This window comes from Schistocerca serialis, chromosome 3, assembly GCF_023864345.2.
Source record: "Schistocerca serialis cubense isolate TAMUIC-IGC-003099 chromosome 3, iqSchSeri2.2, whole genome shotgun sequence".
Classification (NCBI taxonomy): Eukaryota; Metazoa; Arthropoda; class Insecta; order Orthoptera; family Acrididae; genus Schistocerca; species Schistocerca serialis.
Window position 1 is genome coordinate 672,674,782 of NC_064640.1, and position 23,452 is coordinate 672,698,233.

Consider the following 23,452-nt stretch of genomic DNA (forward strand, 5'->3'; position numbering starts at 1 on the left):
ACAGCCATGCGGATAAGATGCCTGTCATCTCGACTGCTACTGATACGAGGCCATTGGGATCCAGCACGGTGTTCCGTATTACCCTCCTGAACCCACAGATTCCATATTCTGCTAACAGTCATTGTATCTCGACCAACGCGAGCAGCAATGTCGCGATACGATAAACCGTAATCTCAATAGGGTACAATCTGACCTTTATCAAAGTCGGAAACGTGATGGTACGCATTTCTCCTCCTTACACGAGGCATCACAACAACGTTTCACCAGGCAACGTCAGTCAACTGCTGTTTGTGTATGAGAAATCGGTTGGAAACTTTCTTCATGTCAGCACGTTGTAGATGTCGCCACCGGCGCCAACCTTGTGTGAATGCTCTGAAAAGCTAATCATTTGCATATCACAGCATCTTCTTCCTGTCGGTTAAATTTCGCGTCTGTAGCACGTCATCATCGTGGTGTGGCAATTTTAATGGCTAATAGTGTACATACCATTGAGCATTTCTAATATACTGCAGATACTCTTAAGCCAATATGAAACTATTCTGAAGAGACTGACGAAATATCCAGCTCCGCAAAAAGCATAGCTACGAAAATACGGAAATAACGCAGAGGATCCAATGAAGAAGTAATGGTGAAAATATAAAATTAGAGTAAATACCAGGCGAAGAGTTTTGATGTATGAAAGCTCGGAGGAAAAGAACTTCCGAAAGAGATGACATCACAGACATTTGAAAAAAATTGCCATTTGTAGTCTTTAAAACGCGATATGGATACTGTATAGACACAGTACTGCATCTTCTATCTTTACTGCATATTGAATTCAGTTAAGAGCTGTGATTTGTTGTGATGTCATTCGTATGTGCACCAAGTAGCTTCTGGAGATTTAAACAACAGTTCCTCTCAACAATGTGCTGAGCACCCGAGCTGGCGCCATCCCTTCATCCAGTTACAAACTCAAATACTTTTTAACCTTTTTCCCTTTGTTGTTATTGGAAGCAAATAACCATGAAATCCATCACTACTAGTTTAACTACCGAAATTCAATGCTAGAGACGGCAATAAGTTCTGGCACTCAAAAAATTTCGAAACTGAAATGTACACTGATGTCGCCAAGTAGTACGCAATATACGAAACTAGTTTCGCACCGCTGGTTTTAGGAAAAGAGTTTCGCAACTTAGTCTATCCATGTAAACCAGGCTTAAGTTGAATGTACACTGAGAGCGTTTCTTATGGTGTTTTTCAGATTCGCGGTTCCGGTCGCACTTCTGCTATATGCCTGCGCTCCATGGACCTGTCACACAACACACTGCGCTCCTTCTTCCTGGATCTACCGGCGCTCAGGTTCCTCAACCTCTCCAGCAATGGCATTCGCGTCATTTCGCCTACTTCGTTCCTGCTGCCCGAGGTGATCGATATCGACTTGAGCTACAACCAGATCGCAGTGTTGGATCAGCACACGTTCAAGGACTCCCCCAAGCTGCAGGTGCTGCGCCTGGCAGGCAACCAGCTCAGCCGCTTCGACAACCTGTTGCTGCCACTGGTGATGCGCATGCTCGACCTGTCCTACAATAAGATCGTCACCATGGAGGAGACCTCGCTGGACGGCCTCAACATCTCTCGGCTGATGCTGGGACACAACGGTTTCCGGTCGCTTCCGCAGGCTGCACTGTCACGCGTCGGCTACGTGGGGTACTTGAACATGGACGGCACACAGATCACCACGCTGCGCCCACGGTCGCTCAACCGAGTCCGCGTGGGAAGTATCAGTCTGTCCAGGTCCAGCACACTAGCGGAGATCGATTCACATGCCCTCACCAGGCTGCCGTTCCTCCGCCATGTTCGCATCAGCGAGAACCCTAGCCTCGTCTATATCAGCCCATCTGCCGTTTCCAAGTCTCCCAATGTCACATATGTCGACTACTCTAAGAACAACCTCCTGGCCGTAGAAGAGGAGATGCGCAACGTGGTAAGTACCGCTCATACTTCGCGGCTTAATATTTTTCCTTATCTCATTTCTTCAGTTAAATAATCACCTAAACTCGTTAACAAGAGATATTATTGGTATCACATTGTGATACTACTTTTAGTCTTTTAGGGAATTAAGATATACATTAAAATTAAGGACAGTTTGAACTACACATCATACGTAGAGGAGTAATTATGAACCTGAATAATTACAATGCAACTCTTTTCAGACTGTCATTATTGATGGTCGCCATGAGCGGTGACCTTTAGATAGGCTCCTTGGCTTGACGAAATAACCTAGTAGCGCAGCGGTACCATCGTGGGGGTTAGTTAGGGGCTAGGACCAGCAAGGATATGGCCTGCTAACAGATCTGGAGAGTTCCCACAGACTTTGCTTGTAATATGGACATAGCTCTTTGTTGGAACAACCATTTAGAGCGGCAATACAAAATAGTGCTTACACTGGCAGTCTGCTGTTTTCTTGCTGGGACTGCGTTTTTAAATACAACCGAACAATGTCGTTAAGTGTCTTTTGTCGGTATCCTGGAGCAGTGAACGCGTAGCGTCCATTTATCAGTAGCTAAAACAGAGAACTTTGTGGTAGGCGCCATGTCGACGAAAGTCTGGCTCGGTAGGCACCATGTTGACGAAAGTCTGGCTATAAGGCCTTACGCACTAATTAGAGTGGGAATAGTCTCTGAAAATCAAGTATGTGTACGTGATTCACGACATAGGGGGACAACAGCCGATCGCATCTGCATAACACTGCGAGGTACTACGGCATACAGGCGAAGTAATACACTTCCATGCCCCACTGTTGCTCTTCATTTCTATAATTTCTCACTCTCAATCGTATTAACAATATAGAATTTTCCTGGTGCCATTTTATAACTTATTTTTAGTTTATGCTTGATCCCATCTAAAACTTGATATTGAATAGTGATTCATTCTTGCCTCTAGATAATCATTTTCCTGTTTGTTTGTAAATGTTAAATGCCGAATACATTTGAACTGATGGGTCAAAATTGGGCTCTTCCAGTTGTTACGATTCTGGTAGGGACATTCTTTCTCGTCTACATCCCTATCATAAATTTTTGATTAATCGATATTCAAACTGACTGCTTGAGTCTCAGCTGTAAGTAGCTTTGATGCAGATGCTTCCAACAAGCCCACGCGGTACAGCAACACCCTGTTTTCTAGGGTGTCGAAGAGGCCGAAGAGGAGAGGGGGAGGGGAGACGGGAAGGTAAGCTCTACCAACAGGGGGACAAGGAGAGGGAGAAAGCGTGCTCTACCACTATAACGCGCTTTGCTCTACCAATATAGACCAGTTTGGTTTCTGAATTTTTTCGTCCAGGGACTATGATACGAGTACAAAATACGGTTTTAGTCCCGTCTCACGGGACAATATTGGTTGAAGGTAAATACTTTGGTACATCTAATAATCGAGATTATAGCGCCGGAGCTACGCAGTACATCTCTAAACCGCATAATTACAAATTCATTCAACAGTTTTGTAACACTCCTGAGTGAAATAGTGTGTGTCCACCTCCGAACAGTTAATATACCTGACTGCCATGAAAAGAATTTTGGTTCAGTTCCCATTTCTGTCAAGTAATTTTCATTGTTGAGATGGTGGGAGGACTTAAATAGGGTGTACTCAGCGTCATGCCGGTAAAACGAAATTCCTGGTGCCGTCACATAGCATAGTCCTATCAAACAGCGCCAAGCGAACCGCCGAATTAATGAACCGTTTCCGATAGACAGCAGAGCATCAACCGTGCTACATATGTTTACACTATGAAGCTTGGCGCAATCTTTTGATTTGTTGGAGCACATTGGGATGCTCAGGAACTTCACGACACCAGCACCAGCATTTTGTCTGTCAAACACTGTTGAAGACCATTTCCTTCATCAACAGGACTGTAACTTGCTATCGCCGGGCACAGTGCCATAACTCAAGCAACAGTTAAGACTTGGGCCACGGGAATGGATTTGTATTTTGATAATTACTATGACATTAGTATACAAACGTTAAAGAATACGTGGAAAGTAAGAAAACTCTAAAAAGAAAATATGCTCTCTGTAGAGGAGACAAGTAGGGCCAGCTCCGTATTAATAGGGGCGTGATTCAAAGAGAAGGAAAATCTATTTGTTTTTCGTGTCTCATATGTCAAACTTTTTTCCTTCATTAAGAGGAGAAGGTAGGCTTTGGGTGATATTTCCAATGCAATGCCATAAACACGACATCTATACCCTATGTTTTAGAAAAACAACTCAGACGCTTTGATGCATATCAGAGACCCCCGGTAATCTAAGTATCGCTAAACGTGCTAGAAAGTATTATTTCGAAACTCTGCTGACGGTTCCGAGACACAGGAAATGTATGTGGACAAGTATGACATAGATAAAATGTTATCATTCCACAACTGGGTCGATACTGCGCCTTAAGTACACGGTGAAATCCAGCGTTGTTTCGAAGATAGCATTTACAGAAACTTACAATTGCCTCCAAAATTGCAGTTTCCCGGCAATACGTTCATATGTACGTACTTTTGATTAAAGGAATAGTATGCCAGTAAAAAATTCAATATTCGATCTTAAGGATGTAGCCAAATGTAATGGTGTTGTTGCGGTCTTCCGTCCGAAGAGTGATTTAATGCAGCTCTCCTTGCTACTCTATCCTGTGCAAGCCTCTTCATTTCCGAATAAATAGTGCAACTTACATCCTTCTGAATCTGCTTACTGTATTCATCTCTCGGTCTCCTTCTACGGTTTTTAGTCCCCCTCCCCCGAAGTTGCCCTCCAATACTGAACTGGTGATCCGTTGATGACTCTGAATGTGTCCTATCAATTGATGCCTTCTTATACTCAGGTTGTGTAACAGATTTCTTTTCTCTCCAATTCTGTTCGATACCACCTCATTAGCAATGTTATCTGCCCATGCAATCTTCTGCATTCTTCTGTAGCACCACATCTCAAAATATTCTATTCTCTTCTTGTCCAAACTGTTTATCGTCCATGTTTCACTACCATACATGCCTACACTCCATAAAAACACTTCAGGAAAAACTTCCTAAAACTTGAATCTGTATTCGACGTTAACAAATTTCTCTTCTTCAGAAACGCTTTTCTTGCCATTTCCAGTCTACATTTTATATTCTCTCTGTTTCGACCATCATCAGTTATTTTACTGCCCAAATAGATTAATTCATCTACTAATTTAAGTGTCTCGTTTCCTAATCTAATTTCTTCAGCATCGCCCGATTTAATTCGGTTACATTCCATTGCCCTTGTTTTGTTTTTGTTGATGTTCATCTTATATCAACCGTTCAAAACACTGTCCAATCTGTTCAGCTGCCCTTCCAAATCCATTGCTCTCTCTGACAGAATTACAATGTTATCGGCAAACCGCAAAGTTTTTATTCCTTCTCCCTGAACTTTAATTCGTTCTCGATACTTTACTTTGGTTTCCTTTACCACTTGCTCAATTTACGTATTGAATAACATTGGAAATATTCTATTGTCCTGTCTCACTCCCTTCGCAATCACTGCTTTTTGTCGTGCCCTCTACTGTTATAACTGCTGTCTGGTTACTGTATGAGTCGTGAATAGCCTTTGGCTCCCTGCTTTTCCCTCCTGCAACCTTCAGAATTTCGGGAAGAGTATGGCAGTTAACATTGTCAAAAGCTTTCTCTAAGTCTATAAATGTTATAAAAGTAGGTTAGTCTTTCCTTAATATGTCTTCAGAGATAAGTCGTAGGGTCAGTATTGCCTCGCGAGTGCACACATTTCTCCGGAATCCATACTGAGATTCCCCGAGGTCGGCTTCTGCCAGTTTTTCCATTAATCTGTAAAGAATTCGTGTAACTATTTTGCAATTATGACTTATTAAATGATAATTCGGTAATATTCACACCTGTCAGCACCTGCTTTCTTTAGAATTGGAATTACTACATGCCTCTTGAAGTCAAAGGGCATTTCGAATGTTTTATACATCTTTCACACCAGATGGAAGATATTTGTCATGACTGGCTCTCCCAACGCTGGCAGTAGGTCTAACGGAAAGGCGTCTGCTGTCGGGGCCTTGTTTCGACTTAGATTGTTTAGTGCTCTGTCGAATTCTTCTCGCAGTATCATTTCTCCCATTCCGCTTCATCTACGTCCTCTTCCATTTCTATGATATTGCTTGCAAGTCTATGTCCTTGTATAGACCCTTATATACTCCTTCCACCTTTCAGCTTCCCCTTCTTTTCTTAGGACTGGTTTTCCACCTGAGCTCTTGATATACATACAGCTGCTTCTCATTTGTCCAAAGGGCTCTTTAATTTCCATGTAGGCAGTATCTATCTTTGACCTAGTGATATATGCTTCTCAGTCCTTTTGTTTGTCCTACAGCCATTCCTGCTTAGCAATTTTGCACTTCCTGTCACTCTCATAGTTTAGACGTTTGTATTCTCTTTATCCTGCTTTATTTGCTACATTTTTATATTTTTCCTTTCATCACTTATATTCAGCATCTCCTGCGTTATTCAAGGATTTCTATTAGACTTTGTCTTTTTACCTATTTTATCCTCAGCTGCCTTCACTATATCCTCTCTCAAAGCTATCCATTCGCCTTCTACTGTAATCCTTTTCCTGCTCTAGTCAATCGCTTCCCAATGCTCCCTCTGAAACTCGCACCAACCTCTGGGTCTTTCATCTTATTTAGGTCCCATCTGCTTAATTTCCTACCTTTTTGCAATTTCTTAAGTTTTAATGTACTGTTCATAAGCAATAAATTGTCGTCAGAGTCCACATCTTCCCCTGGAAATGTCTTACAATTTAAAATCTGCTCCCGTAATCTCTGTATAATTAAAGGTATGAAATTGTCCATGTCAAACATTTCAGACGCTTCTAGTACCAAAACTTGCAGCCTCTAATCGTAAACCGTAGATTCATGCAGTATTCTTTAATTAACCAGAATTTCGTTTCTTTGTTGCTGGATTTCCCCAACTGGTTACTTGTGATATGCTTATTTCCCTTGACGAAAAATTTTCTTTGCATTTTTCTAGGCCTGTAATCTGATTTCATTACTGGATTTATTTATAATGCACATATAGCCCTTGCATATTTAGGAGATGAAGCACGGTCGTACTGGCATTCATAAATACCGATTTCTGGATCTTCTAATCCTTCCCCATGAACCACCGGCCGTGGCGAGGTGGGGTGGCTTGCGTACCTCAATGATATAGATAGCCGTACCGTACCAGCAACCACAACGGAGGCGTGTGTGTTGAGGAGCCAGACAAACATCTGCTTGCTGAAGAGAAGCAATTGTAAGGGGCAACAGTCTGGATGATTGGCTCATCTGGCGTTGTACCATCAGCCAACATTCCCTTGCTGTGCTGGTTCGAAAGACTCAAAGCAGGGGTAAACTACAGCTGTTATTTTATGCGAGGGTCTTAAGCTCTACGGTATAATTAAATGATGATGGAATCATGTTGGGTAAAATATTCCGGTGCTAAACTATTCTGCGTTCGGATCTCCGGGAGGGGACTGCTCAGGAGGATGTCTTAACCAGGAAAACCAAAACTGGCATTGAATGGGTCGGTGCTACGGAAGTTAAATCGCATAACCGGGAGAGTAGGTTAGAAAATTTAAAAATTAGGGATGGGTCGATTTTAGATGTAGTGCGACTCAGATGAAGTTCGGTGGCAGGAGGAACAGGCGTTTGGTGAGGTGAACACAGGGTTATCGGTGTATCTCTATCTAAGCTACTGAATCGATTTCAACCATATTGGTGACATATGTCTCGTGCTATCTGGATGCATGCTTTGTTGGGACAGGAACCACCAGGGATGGGTAGGAGTGAGCACTGCGCGCAAGTACCCAGACTGTGTGAATCCAGTATTTGAGGGTGAGAGCACTTAGCATCATGCTATAAATTTTACTTATAATTCCAAGCCTTTACGAAACTTTTTCTGTATGACACTCCGCAAAACACGATTAAAGGAATTAACATTACCACTTACTACATTTTCATTTTTTATGCCGTAGAACTGAGGCATCAGGCACGATTTTTTTAAATTTATTACTTCCTTACCACTAACTCTATTCGCAACGCATTTTGCAGACCGTATCCACATATACAACTGAATGCTCCTCAAAACGTATATCATTGTACGACACATAGTTCAAAAGACATAACGTCATAAGCACTGCGATGAGTGAAGAAATAGCTTTTCTTAAAACCGAACCTAAATTAACCAGACTACAATCATTGAATGGTTGACAATGAGAGCGCTTAGTGACTTCCAACAAACCTTAAACATAATTTCAAATCTTATCAAAATTTTTTCTCGCTTACATGCTTCACGTCAAATACTTACTGCTCCAGCGGAGAAATGCTCCTATCGCAGCACAAAAGTGGTTAATATACTCCTGTTCAATTGAAAGAGTCTGACTGAAAAGTAAAGTACCAGCTGTCTCATTAACCTTTCCTCAGTACCATTAACATTTTTCCCAAGAAGTCTGGCATGAGAACAATTCACGCTCTTTTTAACAAACAGTTCACTTTTCACTCCCACAAGCTCCCCTGACTGTAACTCGCTCTCACTCACTAGTCCATCGCTGTAAGTGGCTCGCATCCATCTACTCCCAGTTGCCCGTTCTCGCTCACTCATTCAGCTCAACTCGTTGTCAGCATACATGAAATGTTTTTGAAGTTGTGAATACGAACGGCCATCAGCTGCATAACAGAATGATACTATTAAAACTTACTCCGGACCACGACTCGAACCCGGATTTCCGACTGTACGTGAGTGGTCGCCTCAATTGCTTTGGCTATTCGTGCACGCCTCACGGTCACGTCCTAATTTCCACATGTATTCGTCCCTGCGTCAGGACCCGTTCTTCGTTCCTGCGTCAGGACCTGTACTCGTACACTTTATGTAATTTCCGTATAGAGTAACTGAAAGTCACTGCCTGCTATTGGGGATAAATGCAATACTGCAGTGGCTGTGTTGTTAAGAAGAACGATGCGATGTTCTTTCGAATATGCAACCATATCCGAAGGAACACAGCGTAGTTCTTCTTAATGACAGGCACTGCAATATCGCATTATCATTATGTCATTGTGTCTGCTAACTTTCACTGCATCCTGTCTCACACCCACGGTTCCCATCGTTCTGTTCTACTACTAGTGCCTTCCCCTTACTCTCTCTTACTGCTAATATCTCATTCTTCCTTCCTACTGATGGTGTCTCTTCTCACGGTCATATATCTCTTCCTCGTTGTCATTGTCATATACTCTCATTATCACTGCTTCTCATCCACTTCCACTTTCTCCTTCTCTTTATTCCTCTCCCACTGGCACTGTATTTTTCACTCTTGTCATAGGACTGTTCTGTCACTCTCACAAATGTTCCACCGCCACTGTGTCCCTCTCTTCCTCTCACATTAGCACTGGCTCCTTCACTCTTTATATAACATGGCCTCTGTCTACTATCTTCCAGTACTTACCACTTTTCCGACGCTTTCGAACTGCCACAGTCACTTTCTCTCTCAGCATAAAAAGCGTGAATATGTTCGAAAGCCAAAAATTTTAGGAAAGTTTTTAAAGGTGCTCAGGAAGGTAGAAATGAGTTAGCTGATACTCCACTTTTCAGTCACTGTCTTTGTGCTCCAATAGGAGCATTTTTCCGCTCTTTCCCTCCTTTTATCTTCTGCAGCAAGGCATGTCACTCATATGAAAAGAACTTTACGGGTCAGTAAAATTATTATTGTTTACTTATGTGAAATTCAAATAAAGCAAAACTAATTCTACATGCACAAAAATTTTGCCTAACTTCAGTACTATATCATGGGATTCCCAGAACCCTTCTGATGAGAACGGAGATTATTTATAGCGTATTTCTCTAAGCTAACTCACTACATAAATTACGTTTTTGCCTCACACCGGATTTTATGTGCATACTTTTCTTCTACGAGTAGGTTATCTTTGAACATCTGTATCTTGAAACGGATAAACATATCGAGGAAATTTTCAAGTTCGTTCGATATCGGTATTTTAGAAACAAATCGTAAAAATTTCAACCATTTGCAATGTGTAGCCGATTTGAAATCCGCGGCTCGGATTTGGTACCCAAAATCCATGTTTTGCGGGTGTTTCCCGACAACGGATACATATTTTTGAAAACGGGAAGATGTCACTGCCAGATAATACTTACAGAAAATACCGTCAGAGTTTGAGAAATTTATTCGCCGCTGATGGCGAAAATATGTGAAAAACGCACTTTACCGGATTTCATCCATGAACTAGATGGTGCCTCTGCATAGTCCCCTTGAGGCGCGTCTTAGACCACATCTAATGCAAAAAGAACCTACCGATTTGCTCAATTTGCCTAAGCAGAACTAAGCGTGTAATATTCGGACTTTGACCCTGTACCGTACGACAATTGCAATAAGATTATCCTACTTTTGAATATACAAATGGTCTCTAGCCGAAAACACTTGAACCTGCCTTTCTATCACCGACAGAACCCGAGATAGGAGGCCCGGAATAATTGTTTATGTACGCGCGGCGTCTCTGTTAGCGCATGCTGTCACATGGGGACCGATTATTCACTCATAAATAACTAAAAGATTGCAACTGTTTCATACAGAGGAGTTCGATTCCTTAAACAATGTGTACGGTGCGAGCCAATAAGTTTTTCAGCGTCTTTTAGGGCCTAATATCAAGCCACAAATAATTATAATATCTTCTCGTGAGTCGTGTGGGGTAAAACAACAGAAAATCGCACCTATATGTATGCAATATACACATGTTTAACATCTTGTTCTACGCCCCTAATTCAATTTCAACTTACTATTTGGTAAGACAAACTGTAGGAGTAAAAACGACCATCCCTCCATTGGGATGCGGGTGGGGGTAATAACGCAATGACGGATAGAGAAGGGGAGGGAGAGGAGGTGGACAGAGAGAGTGGGCATGAAGAAATGGACAGGTAGAGACGGGGAGTTGGTGGACACAGAGAAAGCGGAGAAGGAGATGGACAGATGGACGGGGAAGGAGGAGAAGGAGAGGGGAGGGGAAGTGATGGACAGAAAGTGCAGGGAAAAGGAGATGGACTAACAAAAGACTGGAATAAACAGATACCTGGGGAACTGAAGTTTCAGCTAGTAATGAATATGAAAATATAAACGCAGGTAAGCTACTATGAACAGCATAGTGACTCATTATCGTAACCAAGATAGACACAATTACAACACTCACCACAGTAGTAAAAGTTTGTATGCCAACTAGCACAGCTGATGATGCAGAGATAGAAATGTATAATGAGATAAAACAAATTATTTAGATAGTCAAGGGAAAAATTAATTATGATGGAGGACTAGAATATTATAGTAGGAAAAGGAAGAGAAGATAAAACAGTAGGAGAGCATGAGCTAGGGGAAAGGAATGAAAGAGGAAGTCGACAGGTAGAATTTTGCACAGAACATAATTTAACCATCGCTAACACTTGGATTCAGGATCATAAATAAAAGTTGTATACGTGAAAGAGGCCTGGAGACACAGGAGGGTTACAAATAGATTATATTATGGTGAGACAGAGATTTCGGAGTAAGACTTTTAAACCCTAAAACATTGCAGATGTGGTCTCCGACCACAATTTATTGATTGAAAACTGCAGATTACAACTGAAGATACTGTAAAAAGGTAAAAAAGTAAGAAGACGGGACCTGTGTATGTTACAAGGACCAGAAGTTGTTGAGTGTTTCAGAGGGAATATTAGGCAACGATTGACTGAAAGAGGAGAAGGCAGTATAGTAGTAAACGAAAGGGTATCTTTGAGGGATAAAACAGTAAAACCGGCAGAGGAGTACATAGGTAAAAAGACAAGTCCTAGTACACTGGTGCGCAAAACTTAAAGACGAAAGTAACTTCCGTAGGATATGTGATTGCCAAGTACGAGGGTTGCCCGCCTTTTTTTTCTTAGCCGAATACAATGCTACGAATGCGAAACGTTATATATGTATTATTTGAAGTCTCCTGAGTGAGCGCGCCAAGTTTTCGTCAGTTCCGACCGATATCGTAGCTGCAGGACAGTTTCAAAATGACGTCTGTGGGTGATGTACGTTACAAGCAATGTGCCGTCATCGAAATTCGCATTGCAGACATAAAAACTTTGGGGAATATTAACAAATGCTTGTGCAAAGTCTATGGAGCATCTGCTGTCGACAGAAGTACAGTGTGCCAAACGTAACGTAGAAGTAAATGCCCTGGGAGTAGTGAAGCAGCTTAAATCACTTAATAAAAGCAAGTCTTCTGGTCCAGACTGTATACCAATTAGGTTCCTTTCGGAGTACGCTGATGCATTAGCTCCATACTTAACAATCATATACAACCGTCCGCTCGACGAAAGACCCGTACCCAAAAACTGGAAAGTTGCACAGTTCACACCAATATTCAAGAAAGTTAGTAGGAGTAATCCACTAAATTACAGGCCCATATCGTTAACGTCGATATGCAGCAGGATTTTAGAACGTATATTGCGTTCGAAAATTACGAATTACCTCGAAGAAAACGGTCTATTGACACACAGTCAACATGGGTTTAGAAAACATCGTTCCTGTGAAACACAACTAGCTCTTTATTCACATGAAGTGCTGAGTGCTATTGACAAGGGATTTCAGATCGATTCCGTATTTCTGGATTTCCGGAAGGCTTTTGACACTCCACCACGCAGGCGGCTCGTAATGAAATTGCCTTCCCACTGGAATATCGTCTCAGTTATGTGACTGGATTTGTGATTTCCTGTCAGTGAGGTCACAGTTCGTAGTTCAAATGGTTCATCACACAATATCCAGTCATCACGAGGCACAGTTCGTAGTAACTGACGGAAAGTCATCGAGTGAAACAGAAGTGATTTCTGGCGTGCCCCAAGGTAGTGTTATAGGCCCTTTGCTTTTCCTTATCTATCGTATATTAACGATTTTAGAGACAATCTGAGCAGCTGTGTTCGGTTGTTTGCAGATGACGCTGTCGTTTATCGTCTAATAAAGTCATCTGAAGACCAAATGAAACTGCAAAAAGTTTTAGAAAAGATATCTGAATGGTGCGAAAAGTGTTAGTTGACCCTAAATAACGAAAAGTGTGAGGTCATCCACATGAGTGCTAAAAGGAACTCGTTAAAATTCGGTTACACGATAAATCAGTCTAATGTAAAAGCCGTAATATCAGCTAAATACCTAGGTACTACAATTACGAACAACTTAAATTGGAAGGAACACATAGAAAATGTTGTGGGGAAGGCTAACAAAAGACTGCGTTTTATTGGCAGGACACTTAGAAAATGTAAAAGATCTACTAAGGAAACTGCCTACAGGAAGCTTGTCGGTCCTCTTTTAGAATACTGGTGCGCGGTGTGGGATCCTTACCAGATAGGACTGCCGGAATACATCGAAAAATTTCAAAGAAAGGCAGCACGTTTTGTATTATCGCTAAATATGGGAGAGAGTGTCACAGAAATGATACAGGATTTGGGCTGGAAATCATTAAAAGAAAGGCGTTTATCGTTGCGACGGAATCTTCTCACGAAATTCCAATCACCAGCTTTCTCCTCCGAATGCGAAAATATTTTGTTGACACCGACCTACATAGGGAGGAACGATCACCAAGATAAAATAAGGGAAATCAGAGCTCGTACGGAAAGATATACGTGTTCATTCTTTCCGCGCTCTACACGAGAATGGAATAATAGAGAATTGTGAAGGTGGTTCGATAAACCCTCTGCCAGGCACCTGAATGTGATTTGCAGACTAACCATGTAGATGTAGATGTAGTCGCTGAGCATAAAGGTGAGGCCACCAGAAGGCGGTTCGGCGGAGCTCCACGATTTGCAGAGGTCGGGGAGATCATCCACGACTGCCTCACCTGACATGTTGCAGCGAGCTGATGTTATCATTCGCGAGGATAGACGCATCAAAGGATGCAATTTGTGGAAGGTATTTTGAGGACGGTGAGGATGTGATCCAAAAAATGAAGCACTGGCTCCGCCACCAGGACAAGGACTAGTATCGACAGGGCATTCACGCCCTTGTTTCAGGCTGGAGGAAGACCATGCAATGGGATGATTACGTGGAAAAATAGGGTCTGTAGCTAAAACACCATCCTTTTGTGTGTGTAATTCTCATTATGTTCAATAAAGAATTGTTGAAAGAAAGAAATGCAGTGCATTACTTTCTGGGTAAACCTCGTAAAATATATCGGTAAACATTGGACATAACACAGAAAGAACTGCTATAGTACGCCTATAGAAGAGAAGGTGACTGAAAGAAATACAGAGTTAAACGAAAAGAAATGACACGTTTATTGAAAGACAATTATTCCATGAAAGCCCGCATCTCGTGGTCGTGCGGTAGCGTTCTCGCTTCCCACGCCCGGGTTCCCGGGTTCGATTCCCGGCGGGGACAGGGATTTTCTCTGCCTCGTGATGGCTGGGTGTTGTGTGCTGTCCTTAGGTTAGTTAGGTTTAAGTAGTTCTAAGTTCTAGGGGACTTATGACCACAGCAGTTGAGTCCCATAGTGCTCAGAGCCATGTGAACCATTCCATGAAAGTTGCCGCTATTCTTCATGGTCCTCTGGACATTACAAACAGCGGGACATGGTTCATAACAGGATGCGTGATCACCACACACGACAATGCGTACCATACAGCGTCCTTCCATGCTGGCCACAAAGTAGGTTAAGGTGTTCGTGTGGTGTGGCTTTCAGTTCCTCTACCACCGCAAATGACAACTGCCGGACGGTCATTGGTACATGTGGATGTACTGGAATAGGTCTCCCAACGCATCCTACACATGCTCGACTTGATTTAAGTCGGTAGAACGGGCAGGCCAGTCCATTATATCCCCTCGTTCTAGAAGTTGCTTCTCCTGAGGTATGCGGTCACGTATTTCGGTCCATAAAAATACAGCCACGGACGAATTTACCCGTGAAAAAACCTGCATGGAGAATGAGTACAGTATCATAATAACGTTGACCCGTGAGCTTACCGTGTTCAAAGATTTGGAGGTCAGTAATCCCATACAACATTAAGTCTCCCCAAACAATAACACCTGGGCCCGCAAACCGAGCGTATTCGACATCGTTCCTATTTCATTACGTGTTCCCACTTCCCGTCATATGAGGGTACGTCCCCATGACCTGGTGGTCCAGGTGTTATGGCGTGGGGAAGCATAATGTTCCCTGGACACTCTCGGGCTACAAGTGGCCTACCGGGACCATCCGACCGCCGTTTCATCCTCAGTGGAGGATGCGGATAGGAGGGGCGTGGGGTCAGCACACCGCTCTCCCGGCCGTTATGATGGTATTCTTGACCGAAGTCGCTACTGTTCGGTCGAGTAGCTCCTCAATTGACACCCCGTTCCTGGGCATACTGACTTCCAACTTTTTATACAGGGTACGTTCACTGGGAAACGTTATACTGACACTGTACTACTTCTCCAAATTCGTTTTTGATTTTTATGGATGACAATACGCGACCACATCGAACAGTGAAGGTGGAGGAACCCTTGTAACGATAGGATGTTCGGCTAACGGACTGGTCTGCCCGATGCCCCAACTTTAATCCCATGGAACACGTGTCGGATGCACTGAGGAGACGTATTGCGGCAAGTCACATTGCCACCCCGCACTGGTTGGGGAATGGAGCGCCCTATCACAAGAACTGCCTTGTGGGCATCATGACACCGCGTTGCAGAGCATGTATTGACGTCCGTGGTGATCACGCACCCTGTTAAATATCAGGTCCAGCCTCTTTTGTCATGTCCAGGAGACTATCATGAATCGCGGTGACTTCAGTGTAATTGTTGTCTTTGAATAAAAGTGTCGTTTCTGTTCATATCATTGAATATTTCTTTATGTTAGTTCTGGACTAAACAGGTTCTTTCTATGCGTGGTCAAAGTTCCATCGAGATCTGTTGCTTGGCAGTGACACATCATGCGAAACTTACTTTCGCTCTGAACTTATGATCAACAGTGTAGAAAACTTTGGATATCACAGTAGATTTTTAAATTTAATTCATGAAAGGAGACAATATACAAATACAACAAATGAAGCAGACAGACAAGAATACAGACGACCAAACAAAGACATTAGCAGAAAGTGCTAAATGGCTAGGCAGGAATGGCTAATGGTCAAAATGTAAGTCTGTACAGGCATGCATAAGTAAGGGAAAGATAGATACCGCCTACAGGAAAGTTAACGAGGCTTTTCGAGAAAAGTGGTGCAGCTGTATGAAAACTATTACTATTCAAAGCTGGAACAGCTGAAAGGCAGTTGGCGTATATTGCGGGTTTATCCAAGGGAAATTAACTTGAAGACAGCATTGTAGAAAGGGAAGACGAAATAGATGAAGATGAGATGAGAGATATACTGCGAGAAGAATTTGTCAGAGTTCTGAAAATCCTAAGACGAAAAAAAAAAAACAAATAGAGTAACGACGTACCCACAGAGCAATTAATATCTTTGGGAGACGCAGTGATTGCAAAATTGTTACACCTGTAGTGCAAAGTTATATGAGACCGGAGAAATATCCTCCGACATCAAGATGAATGTAATTAAAAAGAAAGCAAGTTTTGCAAGGTGAGAATATTAGCGAACTATCAGTTTAATAAGTCGTGGTTGCAAAATAATACTTACACCAATTATTTACAGAAGACTGGAAGAACTGGCAGATGCTGACCTCACCGAAGGTCAGTGTGAATTCCGGACAAATGTCAGAGCACGCGATGCAATACAAAACCTACGACTTATAGAGGAAGACCGATTAAGGGAATACCATCCTTCCTTTGTGGTATTTGTAGACTCAGAGATGGCTTTTTACAGTATTGATTAGACTACACTATTTGAAATTCTGTAGGTAGTATGTGAAAACAGAGGTAGTGAAAGTTTATTTACAACTTGTACAGATATCAGACGGCAATTATAAAAGTCAAAGGACATGAAAGAGAAACAGTGGTTGAGACGGGTGTGAGACATTGTCAGGGAGGAGGCGGCGCTCTTAATTTAGTTTACTAAATAAAATATTTAAAGTAAAAAACTTTTAACACCTAGTTCGCAATTTCCTACCACAGTTAAAGCACGATAACTGGTTCCTTTTGCTTTCTACAACCATCTTCAGATCGTTCGAAATGTAAAAAAGCGGCCAATTTACACTGGAAAAATCTTTAGCCGTGCTCATGCAATGACATCCATTCATAAATACTAAGACAATGGCACTATATAGCTTCTAAATGTCACCTTCAGCAAGCCAGGTTGTAGATAGTAATCTCGCAGGGTGACGGTAATAATGAAGGGAACCGTTGTAACTGTATTAACTGCTCTACATTTGCAAATAATGAGCTATGGATGCAACTTTTGCTCATGCAACTGGCCATTTTCCTTCATTATTGCCGTCATCCTGCCAGATTACGGGTACAAACTGGCTTGTTTACTTTGATGTTCATAAACTACGCACTGTCACTGTCTTGAATGAACTGTGACAGGAGTCCGAACAACAGGGGACTGAAGCACTAGGACATGAATTAATTCTCTGAAATACTGCATTGATAATGGCTAGCTACTAGCCGAAATCTGTATTTGGTTTAATAAAGCCTGAAAGGAAAAGACCTAACTGCTGTGCTCCATAATTCTGAATTCTGTCAGAGATAGCAAAGGATTTGGAAGAGCAGTCGAATGGAGTTGATAGTGTCTTTGAAAGGAAGATATGACATGAACATCAACTGAATCTAAACATGATTAGTGGAATGTAGCTGACTTAAATCTAACGATGCTGAGGGAATTAGATTAGGAAATGCGTCACTAACAGTAGGAGATGAGTTCCGCTAATGGGAAGTAAAATGTTTGATGATGGCCGAAATAGAGAAGAGGTAAAATGTAGAGTGGCAATGTCAGGAAAAGCGTTTCGTAAGAAGAAAAATCTGCTAACTTCGAATTTAAATTTAAGTTTTAAGAAGTTTTTTCCGAGTGTAGCGTTGTACGGTACTGAAACGTAGACGACAAGCAATGCAGACAACAAGAGAATAGAATCTTTGGAATGTGGTGCTACAGAAGAATTCTGAAGATTAGATGGGTAGATCGTGTAACTAATGAGGAGATATTGAAAAGGATGGGACAGAAAAGAAATCTGTCCCACATCTTGACTAAATGAGTGGTCGGTTGATAAGTCACATTTGAGATGTCAAGGAACCATGAATTTAGTATTGGATGATGTGTTGGCGAATGAGGGGAGGTTGGTGTGAAAAATGTAGAGTGATTCCTAGAGATTAACAATGCAGAATACAGGTTCTAATGGTTGCAGTAGTCATTCCGAGATGAGAAACTTTCACAGGATAGAGTAGCATCGAGTGCTACATCTTTAGACTGAAGAGACGTTACGTACTCACTATCACTTTCACTGGTGCTCTCGGATTACTAGATCAGCGAAATTCATCTTGGGATCTTTCTGATGTTTAAATATCTCTGTGCCCATGCAGTGTATTGTCATAAATTTCTTTGTTAACCACGAGCTATCTGAAAAACTGTTAAATATAGTTAAGTAAATAAATCTCCTGAGATTTTCAGACGGCATTCTTGAGTTTCCAGATCAAGAAAGGAAGTGAAACAATGTTCTGAATACAAGAAGGAAGAAATATAGCGTTTGACGTTCCTTCGATAGTGAAGTTTTTAGCGACGGGGCAAATCTCAGATAAGAATGTAAGAAGAGAGACTATGCAATCTTTCCTTGCGAAACATCATGGTGTCTTCCTTAAATAACTTAGGAAAACAACAAGTTACATAAATCTGTATGGGGGGGGGGGGGTATCTGAACCTAGTTCTTCCCAAATTCGAGTCCAAGATCTTACTCTAAAGCACTCGATTTGATGTATTCTGGTTAACAGATTATCGAAAAACAGAACTCATAAAATTGAGTTGAAATACCAAGTTAAAAAATATGTCCTACTTATATACATATTATAGGTTACTTATCTTTATCGTTTATTGGTAGCCAGCGAGTGAAACTTAACTTCCGAATAAAGAATTTTAGAATTTTATGTCAAAAGTGACCTACCAACTAGCAGTCTGTCCCATTCTTGCCGTCACATACCGCCCGGACACATCACATTTTGTACATCAGGAACACCATGTCGTACTGACGCAGCTGTTTACTGATTCTGGATTTGAAGAACATTAGCAGTAAAGTATATGAACTAAAACAGCCTCTGGTTCAAGCTACAACACTGCCTCAGCTACAGTCAATACATGTAATGGGAAGAACAGACACTCCTAGCCGAGTATAAGGTTATTAATCAGCCCCCAAACATATCACTCCCATGCACTGAAATTTCATAAGAATTCTAACAAAATGTGTGACCATGGTTGCACAGCGTCGCCTTAACGTACAGCTACACTTTGTAAGGTCTAACCACGACGTGTAAATATATACTTACGTGTTCATGTCACAACTATCGTTATACATCTAAATGTTTATTCAGTTTTCCTAATCTACTACACTAACTTTGCTAGGAAGCGGTAACTCTGCTATTTCGATTCTAACGACACACAATAACGTCATTTATGAAGTATATATCTAGAAGTAGAAAAGGAAATGGTTCTGTAAGTTGCTATGAAGTTTTTGCAACTTTTGGCGATAATGCTTTCCTGCACTTTCTTACTCCTGAACATAAGAACAGTACGTGTGTTAATAAAGTATCCATAAAACAATACTTATTAGTTTTAACCTTACTGCTCTTGACACGCTTCTCAGTAGTAATGTTCCCTAAGAATTGAGCGCGGGAAAGTCTTCCGACTATTTAGCTCTCAGAAGGTGTTAATTTTGCATCAAAAAAAAAAAAAAAAAAAAACGTTGTAATCCGAGGGAGTAAATGACCGCAGGGCGGAGAGCGCTGGCACGGAGCAGCTGTTGCAGGACTCTTCATTTGGCGGGGTGCCCGTTACTTCTGTGCCAGCTGCAACTGCAGGCTCTCTCCCTTTCGCGTTCGCAGTATTACGCTATTGTTATACACAGGGCCTATATTAACATGCATTTCCATGAATTGCCATTAATGATGACGAAATAATCCAAAGGTCAGTTTTGAAATGTTACGCGCCAACAATCTAGTAGAACTTACAGACATTAAAGAGCAATTTAGGCCTGTGGCTCAGTTTTGTTTCATATAGCAAGGGAATATCAAGATACTCTAGACATTACTGTTACAGAATAGAGAAATAACTTACCAACACATTTTCAAAAGCTACGGAATTATAGATGGCTATTGTGTTGCACACAGAGCACTCTTATTCACAGAGGCTGAAGCTTCTCCCTGTCCTCTCAATTGTGGCGTAGCTTACGCAGAAGACTGGGAGATGTGTTAGCTTCCCTGCTTTTATTTTTTTTAATTTTTATACAAGATTACTAAACTACTTAATCATAGGTCGTACTGGTAACTTCTGTTTTACATTTATTGTACTTTCACACCAGTATAAAACATGGACATTATTCGAATCAGCGCCCGGGTTCCCGGGTTTGATTCCCGGCGGGGTTAGGGATTTTCTCTGCCTCGTGATGACTGGGTGTTGTGTGATGTCCTTAGGTTAGTTAGGTTTAAATAGTTCTAAGTTCCAGGGGACTGATGACCATAGATGTTAAGTCCCATAGTGCTCAGAGCCATTTTTTTTATTCGAATCACGTGATGCATTTATTAGTGAACTATTATTACACTGTTGCAATCTAAATCAAGTTTAAACACTTTCTTAGTGGCATAATCACGACCCAACTGCACGCACCTCACCACGCCATGGCCGCTCGCGCATTAAAATCACACTCGCTCACAATACTCAAGGTTTCATGTTAACATTATTAAGAAAAGCTATGGTGCAGTAACTGTTGGTTTCAACTATTCCAACTTTAATTTGGGAGCGTCACTGTATTAATTAAATGTGGAAATTGCTACGATATCCTCACAAGACGAATGCAGTAGTTCAGTGTTTCAGGAGATTAGTATGTCGGCAGATCTTTCCAACATGCACAAGACGGACTTGACACAAACTGTGATTGCAGTCAGATCGTAGGTGCGAGACCTTCGAATATCGCTTCATCGTATTCCTGGGAACACGTAGCGAGAAATGGTTTCTTCGACTAAGGAAAGGGGGAGAAGTCACAGGTAATTCCCGTAACATCGTTAGGCGTTTAGGTAGTATGCACTCGTGACGGTTTGCTCCTTTCCGACTGATGGTTTGGTCTTCACTATCTTCGGCAGTCGTGCATTCAGATGTTTCCGCTGCTTGCTTCTCTGCTTTGTCTCAAAGTCATAGTGCTAAAGACGGCATCCGTCCATGATGATTAGACGAGTAAGGAAATCACCTGCACTGACTTCGTGTAGATGCTAAATTTCCGCTGCCGCCTCGTTTCGGCGGGTTTTATCAATGAGTGTTAACAATCGCGGAATCGAAAGGTAGGCGGTCTTTGTCATATTCAAAACGCCCTTCTAGATGTTGAAAACAACAAATGACTGATTCTCACTTTTTCAACTATCGCCTCAACTGTGATACACCAGTCTTCGAACATTTGGGCCTCCACATCTCTTGCTATTACCGATTCTTCACTGAGATGGTCTGTCACTTCATTCGTCGCCGTTCGGACTTGTTTGGCCACACTGTGAGTGTCGGCGCCACCTAACCATTATCCACATGATGATCTATTGTTGTCGCTCACTTCAGCCACTTCTGCACTTAACTGTTGCAGCGTTGCTCCCCTTCAAATGCAGTGGATAAGTCCCAAGCAACACATCACTTTATCAATGGTCTGCGCGAATGTGCTTTGGTTCCTCTAGCGGCGTACTGTGGTAGTATGACACATTCTTTTCCACGTGCACCAATACTACGGAAACATGAACCTGCAAAGAGACGTTAATTCGTAAATTTATTTTTCGAAGTTGTAATGTAATATTTATGAGTAGCTCTTGTACCATCAGTCTCACTTTCAGTGACTACCACAAAATCAACAAAACCATGGGAGATCTAATACAGTAGGGTTATTTGAGAATCTGCACTGGTTACTCCAGAATTAGTTCCGAGTGGTTTACTGCTGCTTGAGAGATTATTCTGAGATTCACGAACAGCAGTCGTTAGGTTATTTCATATGGTACGGACGTTATCTGAAATGAGTCTGTCGCTTACAGGGGCGTATTGTCGTCTGAGACTGCTCTACGTTATAGATGTAATGCTCATACACATTAGAGTTGCTAAGCGTCCGTCTGTCTTACATGATTCGCTGTAACATCGCACCGCCTAACTTCTTTACCTAATCGAAAGCAGTTAATCTCGTATTTCGTACATTCAGACTACTGTAAGTCGTTTCGCAACGAATATCGTGTGCTATCACACATAAAAAACGTACCTTTCGAAGTCTTCCACTTTCTTTCCTTAAAATTTCTGTCCATTTAGGACGTTGTCGACTTGCACAGTAACATTCTTTTGGCGAAAGCTGCGTTCGATGACATATTGAGAAGTTTACATCCGTGTAATTAACATTTAAAGTCATTGCAGTCATCGATATACACTCATGAGCTGTAATATTGGGACCACTGTACGTTGCGAGATTGAATGCCACCTGGTAGCGTTGCGGGAACTTGTGCAATGAGGAGAGTATGTAACGAAAGTGATTCGCAAATCGCGAGATCAGTTTAATGCCAGTGGTATTGTTTATTATTGACACAAGAGAATTTGTGCCGCACCGCACTCGAAGCCGTATTTCCCACTTATCACGAGCGGTCGCCTTAACCACTTTTTTTTCAGGCTTTCCTCCTTCTCTTCAGGCCATCCTTTCGATAGTCAAAACCTGCCTTCTCGCCGCGGCTTCAATGCCATTTCATTTGGTACATGGACAGGATGAAGAATGACAGCTCTATCTCTCTCTCTCTCTCTCTCTTGCTTTTCTTCATGTTGTCTTTCTTTCAAATTTTAGATATTTATTTATTTCTTAACTCTTGCCTGACGACCGTCGCTATGTGGGAACAATCTCAACGCAGTAGAAGCTTCATAGTTCGTCTTCTCGAGGTTTTCTTTTGATGTAGGCTCGTGGTTTTTTTCCCCATGATTCGGCTTTTCAAGGTTGGTTTTCTGAGGTTAGCTACTCGTAACTCTAATAACGCCACTCGCCGGAAGCTCCATACTGTAATCGCTGTTTTTTGCAGAGCCCTTTTTTTTATTTTTCTACATTCTGCAAAAATTGCTTTTTCTTTTATTTTGTTCCCTGCGTTGCCGGCTGATTTCCTTTCTGCTGTGAAAAATCCTTAAAAGGAACAAAGCGCTTACATGTTTTCAACGATTAACGTTTATTTAAAATAGGAATGAAATGACGAAAGTAGAATAATTAAAATAGAAAGTACGTGAAGACAAAACAAAATTTCAGTTTCTCCTGGCTCTTTGTAGCATTTTTGTTCATCATGGCTTCACACTCTGAAT

The 23,452-nt window shown here is 41.8% G+C and overlaps 1 protein-coding gene across 1 annotated transcript in view; it reads left to right on the top strand.

The window, feature by feature from the left end:
- Nucleotides 1–1,503: 1,503 nt before the first annotated feature.
- Nucleotides 1,504–23,452, top strand: part of LOC126471081 (leucine-rich repeat neuronal protein 1-like) — a 115,783-nt gene continuing 93,834 nt past the window's right edge. The window contains exon 1 of the mRNA XM_050099155.1: nt 1,504–1,963. Within this exon, the coding sequence (XP_049955112.1) occupies nt 1,541–1,963 (423 nt within the window). The 5' untranslated portion in view covers nt 1,504–1,540. The remainder of the gene's footprint in view (nt 1,964–23,452) is intronic.